Consider the following 12,097-nt stretch of genomic DNA (forward strand, 5'->3'; position numbering starts at 1 on the left):
GTTGACTATTTTGAATGAAACGCTTGATTGTTCGATGATCACGCTTCAGAAGCTTTGCAATTTTAAGAGTGCTGCATCCCTCTGCAAGATATCTCACTATTTTTGACTTTTCTGAGCCTGTCAAGTCCTTCTTTTGACCCATTTTGCCAAAGGAAAGGAAGTTGCTTAATAATTATGCACACCTGATATAGGGTGTTGATGTCATTAGACCACACCCCTTCTCATTACAGAGATGCACATCACCTAATATGCTTAATTGGTAGTAGAGTTTTGAGCCTATACAGCTTAGAGTAAGACAACATGCATAAAGAGGATGATGTGGTCAAAATACTCATTTGCCTAATAATTCTGCACTCCCTGTATGATGGAGATTACAATCATATGTATGATTACACAGGTGATTTTGTGTTTGTGACTGATAACAATCATATGTATGATTACACAGGTGATTTTGTGTTTGTGACTGATAAACCTTTGCTAAGCTGGAGATCTTTCTCTATATAAGATTGATCCCTAGTTTTACGTGTACTTTGACTTTACTATTCTAGCTAGTTTAACTGACTTCTAATGGCAGCTTTCTGATGCCAAGCTTAGTTCAGTTTAGAAGTGCTGTCATCTGATTGCAAAGCCACTATATCAAGATCTGCAATTATATTCATATTCCTGCTTTACTGCTGTATTCAAGATGTACATCCTTGTACATCTGACTTAAGCCAATAAATTCCTTAAATGAGTCATCAGTCAAACCAAGTCCCCCCACTCTAGTTACCCAGAGTTTCTTCCAGCCCATTGCAGATGACATGTCCCACACCGTAGCTCCGCTCTCTGCAGTTCGGCCTGGGGCTCCTGCCCGTGAAGAGGGCAACTTCCTATAGTGCACCTGCGCAAGCACCACTGTCAATCAAGTCCACATTGTCTGCAGTGTACTGCGCAGGTATAGTAGTTCTCTGCCTGTGCAATACACCGCGGACAATGTGCGCTTGATTGACAGCGGCTCTCGCACAGACACAGTAGAGACGACCTCGAGGTCTCCCTCTGCAGTGGTGGGAACCCTGGGCCAAAGGAATGAGAGCGGAGCTGAGGCGTGGGAGTGTCATCTGCAATGGGCTGGAGTAAGCCCCGGGTAAGTAGAGCAGGGGGGTCGGGGGACTTAGTTTGGCTGATGACTCCTTTAAACGCTTTAAACGTCCATACTCTAAATCAATCTGTGAAAGCTGTGTAACATCCAAACTGATAAGAGACTGGGGTAGGACAACAACTAGTTCCAGCCAGAAATTACACAGCTCAATGCAGTCATGCAGTGGATTTCTACAGCATTTATATGTGGAACAATGGGCTATTGCTAACCTCTAGTTCCTGTAGTACAGGGTGATCTTCCATGCCAGGAAATAGTACTCGCATTGCATAGGTACGATAATCCAAATAAGGGATTCCTGAGCGATCCAAGTCACTGGTTAATTCATTGATGTCAGTCTGTAGCTCTGCAAAAGCTGATAATCATGACAAAAAAGGTAAATAATTAATTTAGTGTGGACAGTTAATGATAAAATTCTTTAGTTTTGCAAATCAGTTAATTACTGCAAAGAACCGTAGTTTGGAATGATTTAGCTGTTTTCCCCAATATAATAAAACTAAAAGTAATACACTAACAGGAAGTAGTTTTTTTTAGGAATGAAAGGAAAGCATATAAATGTATAGGAAGAGAAGGGGGAAGAGAAAATGGATATATATGTTATCATACAAAAAACAAACAAATAAACAAAATAAAATGGTGTAGTTGCAGGGATGAGCAACGGATGAATTCCAAATAGGTTTTATCCGGTATTCATGCAGGTAATTAGCACACCTGAGTGTGGAGGGGGGGGGGGGTTAAACTTCTGCTTTAATCCATCCCACGGTGCGTCCAACGCTGCATTCCAATTCTCGGTCACGTGACTAACGCACTTTCTCCTTCAACCCGAAAGGAGGAAGTGTGGCAGTCACGTGTCCGTGACACGCCATGGTACGGATTAAAGCAGAAGGCTCCTGGGTAAGTTTAACCCTCCCGTGTGCTAATTACCTCGATAAATTCTGAATAAAACCTATTCGGAAATTCATCCGTTGCTCATCACTATGTAGTTGTCAACTTACAATAGAGCAATACATAAATGTGATCTAATAAAATACTCTGTAATGTTCATTAGGTTTCTGGTGACTACCAGCAAATATAAATTTGTATTCCGATTTTTCGGTTGCATCTCCAACATAAGTTAAAGGAGCTTGAAGATACCTTGTGAAGAGTTGTGGGGAATCTACCAGTTCAATAACAGTGTAGCTTATTGTAACGATCGGTGTAGCACAGAGGGGATCTCATTAACGGTGATCTGCAGTATCACTGGGAATACAGATATATACCAGATTATAGATGATCTGCAGTATCACCGATAATCCGATATACAAACTAACCTCTGGACACCTTAGTAGAGTGTTTGGTGCAAACAGTAATAAATGGGAGGCCTGTGCCTCAGAGCAGTAAGGAGTACTGCCTAATTCCTTCTGGACTCTCCCGGAGGGAGGAGTCAGGCTGAGAGAAGGAACGACAGAACGAGAATAACACTCAAGAGGGAGTGTCACTATCAGGACTGGGAACCACCTCTAATAGTAAGGTCGGTTCTCGAGGTCGGACTAGCCAGGTCGTAACCACACGGACAGATAAAGTACAGACTCAGAAGGCAGAGGCGAAGTCTAAAGTACAGGCAGGGTTCGGCAGAATGACAGCTCCATGCCCATTAGATGACAAAATGCCCTCCAAAATCCAGACACAAATTGGACTCCCCTATCTGACACGATGTTTTCCGGAATGCCATGCAGCCGGAAAACGTGAATGATGAATAATTCGGCCAGTTCCTGAGCCGAGGGGAGTCCTTTCAGGGGCACAAAATGGGCCATTTTGCTAAAGCGGTCGACTACCACCCAAATGACCGACATGCCTTTAGACCTGGGCAATTCCCCCACAAAATCCATGGACAGGTGGGTCCATGGCTCACTCGGGGTGGGCAAAGGCTGTAACCTTCCTATAGGTGCCAGCCGGGAGAGTTTACTTTTAGCACATACCGCACATTCCCTGACATATTTCTTGCAGTCTGTTGCCATAGAAGGCCACCAAGCACACCTGGCAATCAGATCCTGCGTTCTGGCAGCTCCAGGGTGACCAGCATTCTTATGGGCGTGAAACATTTGCAGAACCTGTAGACGAAATGGTAGTGGGATAAACATGACCCCCTCAGGTTTTCCCTCAGGGACATCCTGCTGAAAGGGACCCAGAACCTCTGCCCAATCTTCCCAGGTCTCTGTAGCTGCTAATACTAACCTCTGCGGGACGATGGACTCAGGAGCGGGGGGCTGTGCTGTCTCTGGTTCAAAACATCTGGACAGGGCATCTGCCTTGATGTTCTTGCTGCCTGGGGTGTACGTGATTATAAATCTGAACCTCGTAAAAAATAAAGACCAAAGGGCCTGACGGGGACTTAGTCTCTTAGCCCCCTCGATGTATTCCAAATTCTTGTGATCGGTGTAAACCGTGATCGTATGTTCTGTCCCTTCTAACCAATGGCGCCATTCTTCAAACGCCAATTTAATGGCAAGAAGTTCCCGGTTGCCTATATCGTAGTTTTTTTCTGCCGGTGAAAACCTACGGGAAAAATAAGCGCATGGATGTAATCTGCCCTGCAACCCTGACCGTTGAGACAGCACCGCCCCCACCCCAACCTCCGAGGCATCAACCTCCACAATAAAGGGAAAGGATGTGTCTACATGTCTCAAAATAGGTGCTGAGCAAAACAATTTTTTCAGATGAGAAAAGGCTGCCACAGCCTCAGGGGACCAGTGGTTGGTATCTGCCCCCTTCTTTGTGAGACTGGTAAGGGGGGCAATTATCGTGGAGTACCTCTTTATGAACCTCCTATAGTAGTTCGCAAAGCCCAAAAATCTTGAAGAGCCTTCAACCCCACTGGCTATGGCCATTCCAAGACAGCTGTGACCTTGGCAGGATCCATCGACAGGCCTGAGGTGGAGATTACATACCCTAAAAATGTGACGGTGGTCACCTCAAAAATACACTTTTCCACCTTGGCATAAAGCATATTTTGTCTCAATTTGTCCAACACAAATTTAACGTGGATCCTGTGCTCAGAGAGGTTGTTGGAATAGATCAGTATATCGTCGAGGTATACCAGGACAAATCTACCCAACACCTCCCTAAAAACCTCATTGATTAATTCTTGGAAGACGGCTGGCGCATTGCACAACCCGAAGGGCATCACTAAGTACTCGTAATGCCCGTCGGGTGTGTTGAAGGCTGTCTTCCATTCATCGCCCTTTCTAATGCGGATCAGGTTGTATGCACCCCTCAGGTCTAACTTTGAGAAGAGCTTAGCGTTTGTGACCTGTGTGAACAAATTGTCTATCAATGGTAACGGATAACGATTCTTCACCGTGATTTTATTCAGGCCACGGTAATCGATGCAAGGTCGAAGACCTCCGTCTTTTTTCTTAACGAAAAAGAAACCGGCCCCTGCAGGTGACCGGGAGGGGCGAATGAACCCTTTGGCTAGATTGTCGCGGATGTACTCCTGCATAGCCACATTTTCTCGGGTCCAGACAAATTATACAGGTGACCCCGGGGGGGCATACAACCGGCATGGAGATCGATGGGGCAATCGAAAGGGCGATGCGTAGGTAGCTTATCAGCCGCCTTGGGACAGAATACATCTGAAAATTCTGAGTATTGTTCGGGAACACCCTCCACATAAATCTTGGTCTGACCTAATGTCACTTTCCCTAGACACTGCTGGGAACAGAAGTCTGACCAACTGGTTAATTGTCCTGCAGCCCAACTGATCAGTGGGGAATGAAGCTGCAGCCAGGGCATACCTAAGACAATTGTGGAGGTGGTCATGTGTAAAACAAAAAAGCTTAATCTCTCCCTATGCAGTACCCCAATAGTGACTTCCACCTCTGGTGTCTGAGACAGTGGACGGTCCCTTTGTAGCGGGGAATCGTCCACGGCAGTAACCTGGATAGGTGATTTTACTGGGGAGAGTGGAATGCCCAATTTCACTGCAAACTCGGAACTCATAAAATTAGCCGCTGAGCCTGAATCAACAAAGGCTTCTGTGGCTTCAGATTTGTCCCCCCATGTAATCGTACATGGAAGGAGCAAACGTTTTTCTTTTAGGGGTATGAGATGTGCGCCTAGGGTGTTACCCCCTACAACTCCTAGGCGGTAGCGTTTCCCGGCTTATTAGGACAGTTTCGTACCCTATGCCCCCCCTCAGCGCAATACAGGCACAACTGTTCCGTCATCCTCCGCCTTCGCTCCACCTGGGACAATTTTGATCGACCTATCTGCATAGGCTCGGGTGGAGGTAAGACTGGAGCAGATGAGACTGAGGAAGGTGCTGCTACCTGAGGTGTAGCGTAAGACACTACTCTGACTCATTGACTACCCCTGGTCTGTTTTTGGTAGCGCAGCCTGCGGTCAATTCGGATGGCCGCTGAGATGACCTCATCGACTGTTTTGGGCTCGGGCTGACTTAGCATCAGATCAGAGACCTCATCGGATAGCCCTGACAAAAAATAATCTAACAGGGCGTACGTGTCCCACCTGGCCGTAACTGACCACCTCCTAAATTCGGCCGCGTAATCTTCGACCAGACCCTTGCCTTGACGTAAAAGCTTGAGCTTCCGCTCAGAAGTCGAGGCAAGGTCTGGGTCATCGTAAATTACTGCCATGGCTTTAAAGAATTCCTCCACAGAGGTAAGGGCTAAGTCACCGGCAGGCAAATTGTACGCCCAGGTCTGGGAGTCACCAGATAGCAAGGTTTTAATAAAGATGGCAGGAAACAAAGCAAGCGCTCACCAATATGGGCCGCATCTGAATGACTCACCACCTCATATGCACCGCTTAAATAGCTCAAATACACACTCAGCAATCAGACAGATGCAAAACATATGCAAAACTAAACTAAATACTTACCATGCAAAACAGGATAGCACAATGGGTGCTGCTAGCCTGGTAGTTACAGAACTGTGGATACAAAATATAGGTAAATAATAATAATAAAGATGACCCGTTGGGTCTCAGTCCCCGAGGATCGGGGTCTCAACTCAAAATACGATAACTCTCTACTCTTAAAATTCCGAAAGTCAGACTTGTGGCCGGAAAATTTATCAGGTACGGGCATACGTATGTCATCACTAAGAGGAGATCGCACCGAATCAACTGACGTCTGGAGGGTTCGCACAGAGCCTGATAGGGCATCAATTAATGCTTTGTGCTGGCCCAGTGCTTGATGGATGTTATCCACCGAAGTGGCAAGCGCACCCAGAGGGTCAGCGCGTGCGTCCATCTGTTTTTTGGTCTGGCGTTCTGTAACGATCGGTGTAGCACAGAGAGGATCTGATTACCGGTGATCTGCAGTATCACTGGGAATACAGATATATACCAGATTATAGATGATCTGCAGTATCACCGATAATCCGATATACAAACTAACCTCTGGACACCTGAGTAGAGTGTTTGGTGCAAACAGTAATAAATGGGAGGCCTGGGCCTCAGAGCAGTAAGGAGTACTGCCTAATTCCTTCTGGACTCTCCCGGAGGGAGGAGTCAGGCTGAGAGAAGGAATGACAGAACGAGAATGACAGGGAGTGTCACTATCAGGACTGGGAACCGCCTCTAATAGTAAGGTCAGTTCTCGAGGCCGGACTAGCCAGGTCGTAACCACACGGACAGATAAAGTACAGACTCAGAAGGCAGAGGCGAAGTCTAAAGTACAGGCAGGGTTCGGCAACAGGGTATCAGAAATATTGAGGTACAAGATCAGAAGGCAGATGCAGAGTCTAAAGACGAGCCGGGATTCGGCAACAGAGTATCAGAAAGACAAAGTACAGGATCAGAGTTCAGGAGAATGGTCAGGCAGGCAGAAGGTCATAACAGATAATCACAATCAAACTAGTACTTTAAACTATCAAGAAATCTAGCTAAGTGTAGGATTACAGCTCCAGCTGGTCCCGGCACACTTTCGGATCTGACTCAGGTCTGCGTGCTTCCACGTTGTGATCGCAACGCCAGACAACCAGCAACTGAGCAGCCAGCAGTATATATACCAGAACACTCTCCAGGCCCCTCCCTAATTGCTGGACCAATGAGAGTGGTGGAAAATGTCAGCTGACCAGCCGGGTCAGCTGACTCACTTCTGGCTGTTATATAAGCTCTGCCTCTGCGCGCACGCGCGTGTGTCACTCTGAATCTTGGTGGACTATCAGTCCCAGCCACACCAGTACTGTCTTGCAATGTATCCATCGGACCGAGCGTGGGAGCTGCCGCACCGCTCACTACACCAGCGGCGGCTTCCCCACACTCAGCCCATGCGGCAAGTCCGCCAGTTCCAATGCGGATTCCACCGCTCCCAATGCGGATTCCGGCGCTCTGCCTATGCGGCATGCGGCGGTTTTTCTGCGTTGTGACGCGGAAACAGCCGCCTGACCCTGAGAAGCGGCGGCTTTTCCGCGTTTCTTCACACTTATCTCTTAGAAGCAGTGGGGGAGGGGGGCTTTGCATGGACCATTGCTACTAGAGGGGCTCATGTGTCAGTCCTGTCTCTTCCCTCTATGATGCTGCAGTGTCAGCGCCATTTGGACAGAGCCCAGCTGACCAAAGTGCATTTCCTCCACCCCTCCTATTACTCTCTCCCCCTACTGCCAGCGCCATATGGGTGCTCAGGCTAAGTGTAATGCACAAGGTCCAGCAGTCTAGACCCTAGCCCTCCAGCACCCAAGGCTGAGACACCAAAGTGCGCCCCTACATCCCTCCCACCCCAGCCGTCACACACTGATTGCTATTAGAATAATAGGTGCCCCAGGGCCCCCAACCCCCCCAACACCTTCATTTCTAGTTACCTGGCTTGCAGCCACTGCCATGTATCCCCTTGTCTTATTTTTCTCTGCTTCAAACACAATGACATGGCACAGTGCTGTTTCTTCTGCCATCCAATCAGGCAGCATCCCTTCACCACAGCTCGGCACATAGAGAGAGACTGACAGTGCCTGCTTCCTATATCTACTCCCTGTAACTCCTAGAAGTAGAACCGTCACAAGTAAGTTAATTTGCACAGACTGTTTGAACTAGCTGCCACCATAGACTGTAATGAAAGTTTGCATCTATGGTGCACCAGTGATTAAATTGGGTGTTGGAATTTGGCTATTAGGGTGTCATTTCAGTGCTGGGGTTCAGCAAAACTCTAGGTCAGCTGTGGCACAAGTATAGGCGAGAAATTATCAAGTGACAGGCAGCCTATATGACCAATAAAAGTGCAGGGATCATGTCTTAAAAGCTACAGGACCCGACAGGCAAATATAAAGGGTGAAGGAGGCAGGGATTTTTCACTCCATCTTGAGTTCCCTGTATGATAGCAGGTATGCTTCAGGGAGAGATAGCTGGTAGTTAGGTCTTCCCAACTTAGAACTGTGATTTATAGGGTGTATTGTGTGCACCACTGTATTTGTAAGCTATCTTGTGTGTGGAAGTGGTTAGGTAGAAGTGGGTGTAGTTACACTACTTACACAAGCATGTTATCTATCTAAACTGTATTGTCAGCTACTAAGAAAATTGTTAGCTATGTTATTTATTTACTGCAGATGTACATAAGTTAGAATTGTGTAGACTGCAAAGTACTTTTAGTCCTCCAGAGTCCAGCTTGTTTGTTAATAACTGTACTGCACCTAATACTGAAAGAAGAACTATCAGAACTATACCCATTCCTTCAGTAGAGATGTTGCAAACATCAAATTTTGGGTTTCTCGAACGGCAAACTCGAACTTCTGGAAAAGTTTGAGTTTGCGCGAAGCAGGCGAACTGCCATAAGCGGCAGGCAAATTGCAAAACCTACAAAGACTGTTTCTGGCCACAAAAGTGATGGAAAGCTTGTTTCAAAGGGTCTAACACCTGGACAGGGGCCAGAGGGGGATATATGCCAAAAGTCCCACCAAAATTACGGAGTTGACACAGAGTCGGGTTTTAAACCCTAAAGGGCAGAAATCACAGTACATTCCTAAATTGATGGAATAAAGGGCTGCTTTTAAATGTCCAGAGTGGTAATGTAAGGGTTATGCCCGCTTCACACTGATGCCCGCTTCACACTGACAGACCAAACGCTGCATTAACGAGATTGAGCGCTAACAGGGCCCTTATGTGTGCTGCATATGCGCTCAACTGAAGCAGACAGGCTCAGTCTACACCCTAATTTTTTGAGCCTATTTGTCAAAGTTATTTTATTTAAAAAATTTACAAAGTCATTTATAAAAAAATGGTGGTGGTGGTGTCACCAATTCCAATGCAGTAGAGGCTTGCCAGTGGAAGGCTAGTAATAGCATGCAGACTACCTGATACTGCATCATGGTATCCTTGAGGAAGATCTAGTGCCTATGTTTGAATTGCCACTTTTACAAGAATGAGAAGGGAGAGGAGGTGGTGGTATGTGTGAACTACCAGTCTGCCACCCTTGCAAGTTTTTTGTTTGCTGTTTGTTTTTATGTTTATCCTATTTGTCAAAGTTATGTATGAGAAATAAAAAAAAATACAAAATAAAAAAAAATACAACATTTCAATGTTTTGGGGTTTTTTTTGTTTTTTTTTTACAAATTTTCAATTATATTTTTGAATAAATGTTACCTCAGCAGGTGGCAGGCTGGCAGCAGGCCTGCCTGCCATTCGTGGTGGTGTCACCAACTCCAATGCAAAGCCATGCAGTGGAGGCTTGTCAGTGGCAGGCTAGCAGCAGTAGCATACAGGCTACCTGACATCCCATCAGGGTGTCTTTGGAGGAGATCTAGTGCCTATGTTTGAACTACCACTCTTACAAGAATGAGAAGTGAGAGGTGGTTGTGGTATGTGTGAACTGCCAGTCTGCAATTTTTTTTTTTTAGACAATTTGTCAAAGTTATGTATGAGGAATTTAAAAAAAAATACAACATTTCAATGTGGTTCTCTTTAGAAGTTTTCAATAATATTGTTGAATAAATGTTATTTTAGCAGGTGGAAGGCTGGCAGCAGGCCTGCCTGCCATTCGGGGCGGGGGTGGTGGTGGTGTTGCCAACTCCAATGCGGGCCATTTTTGCAGTTGAAACTAAATTGACTATAGTAGTCAATGAAATGAACTCTAAACTATGTCCAGAGGGGTGAATGGAAGCTTCAGTGAAAACTGTTTGCAGATAAAAGCTTTAGTTTGTGATCTAGAGCTAATCTAAAAGTAACTTTTGCCATGTTAAACCAATATGCCATTCAAAAACTGGTTGTTTTTGCAGTTGAAACAAAATTGACTATAGTAATCATTGTAATCCAGCGCTGCGTAATATGTTGGCGCTTTATAAATACAATAAATAATAATAAAAAAAATAATAATGACCCAGAAACTATGTTCTGAGGTGTAAATGGAAGCGTCAATGAAAACTGTTTGCAGATAGAAGCTTTATTTTGTAATCTAGAGCTAACAGTAGCCTTCGCCATGGTAAACCAATATACCATTCAAAAACTGGTTGTTTTTTGTAGTCAAAATAAAACAGACAATAGTAGTCCCCTAACTAAACTAGTGAAAACTGTTTGAAGTTAGAAGCTTTAGTCTGTGATCTATAGCTAACAGTAGCTTTCACCATGTTAATCAGGAATCAGGAATCAGGAATTCTTTATTTCGCCAAGCACGACTGGGTCATGCCCGGAATTGGGTTTGGCACAGTACATAATAGCTCAGAGAACAATGATAGGTAGTATAGAACAGCAAGAACAGAAAAGTTGACACTTAAACACTATACACACAGAGGACAAGCAGTTACATCTACATTATTGTAATACATTTGCGTTACATAATAGGTCAGTGGTTTCACATTGCTCGTAACGGTTTCAAAAGTCATAGACAGGCCAATTAACAATTAGTTTTTGTTTGCTGATGGGAGTATGTGAAGGGAATTAAGGAGGCTGACGACCGAGGGGAAGAAAGAGTTACTGTGTCTGGCAGTCCTTGTGGAGATGGCCCGAAGCCTCCGTCCCAGTGGGAGCTGACAGAAGTAGCGGTGGCCTGGGTGAGAGGGATCATTAGCGATCCTCAGCGCCCTCACTCTCAGCCTTCTCTTATGTAGGAGGTCGAGTGCAGGGAGAGGTCTTCCAATCACCCTCTCCGCTGCCCTGATGACCCTCTGAAGTGTGAGCCTGTTGCTGGCGGTGGAGCCGGAGTACCAGACCAGGATGGAAGAGCAGAGAATCGTTTCAATGGTGGCGGAGTAGAAGCTGGTCAAGATCTCTGGGGCCATGCCGAACTTCCTCAGCTGACGAAGGAGGTAGAGTCTCTGTTGGGCTTTCCTTTGTGTTGCGGTGATTTTGGGCCTCCAGCTGAGGTCACTGGAGATGGTGGTGCCCAGGAGACAGGCGCAAGGCACTCTGGCCACTTCCGTACCATCAATGTGAATTGGAGGTGGGGTGGGGTGGGAGCGGATTTCCTGAAATCAACAATTAGCTCAACAGTTTTTGCCGCGTTGAGCACTAGCCTGTACTCCTTGCACCAGTGACAGATTCTCTCCACCTGCTGACAGTACTCCTAGATGTTGTCCTTGGTGACGAGACCAACAATGGTGGTGTCGTCGGCGAACTTAATGACCTTGACCAAATCTGCCTTGGATCTACAATTGTTTGTGTAGAGGGAGTACAGCAGTGGAGACAAGACACAGCCCTGAGGGGCCCCTGTGTTCGTGGTCATAATTTGTGAGTGGATCTCACCCAGCCTGACAGATTGGGTCCTGTTGGTGAGAAAGTCTGTGATCCAGGGGCGCAGGCTTGGGTGCACACCAAGTGTGGTTAGTTCTTCTTGTAGAATGCGTGGACAAATCGTATTAAACGCCGAGCTAAAGTCCAGGAGTAGTATTCTGGCGTACGTGTCTGGTCTGTCCAGGTGGTCATAGATGAACTCCAGGCAGATGTTTATTGCATCGTCAGTGGACCTGTTTGCCCTGTACGCGAACTGATGGGGGTCTAGAAAGGGCAGGGTGGAGGTCTTGAGGTTGGAAAGGA

General features: G+C 46.2%; 1 protein-coding gene across 13 annotated transcripts in view; it reads right to left on the reverse strand.

Moving 5' to 3' along the window:
* Positions 1–12,097, reverse strand: part of PLXNA2 (plexin A2) — a 3,799,727-nt gene that overhangs the window by 1,364,478 nt on the left and 2,423,152 nt on the right. For all 13 annotated transcript variants that reach the window (XM_068269767.1, XM_068269773.1, XM_068269774.1 and 10 more), the window contains one exon: positions 1,348–1,490. In XM_068269767.1, coding sequence (XP_068125868.1) covers positions 1,348–1,490 — 143 coding nt within the window. The remainder of the gene's footprint in view (positions 1–1,347; positions 1,491–12,097) is intronic.

The sequence above is a fragment of the Hyperolius riggenbachi genome, chromosome 2 (assembly GCF_040937935.1).
Source record: "Hyperolius riggenbachi isolate aHypRig1 chromosome 2, aHypRig1.pri, whole genome shotgun sequence".
In the NCBI taxonomy this organism is placed as follows: Eukaryota; Metazoa; Chordata; class Amphibia; order Anura; family Hyperoliidae; genus Hyperolius; species Hyperolius riggenbachi.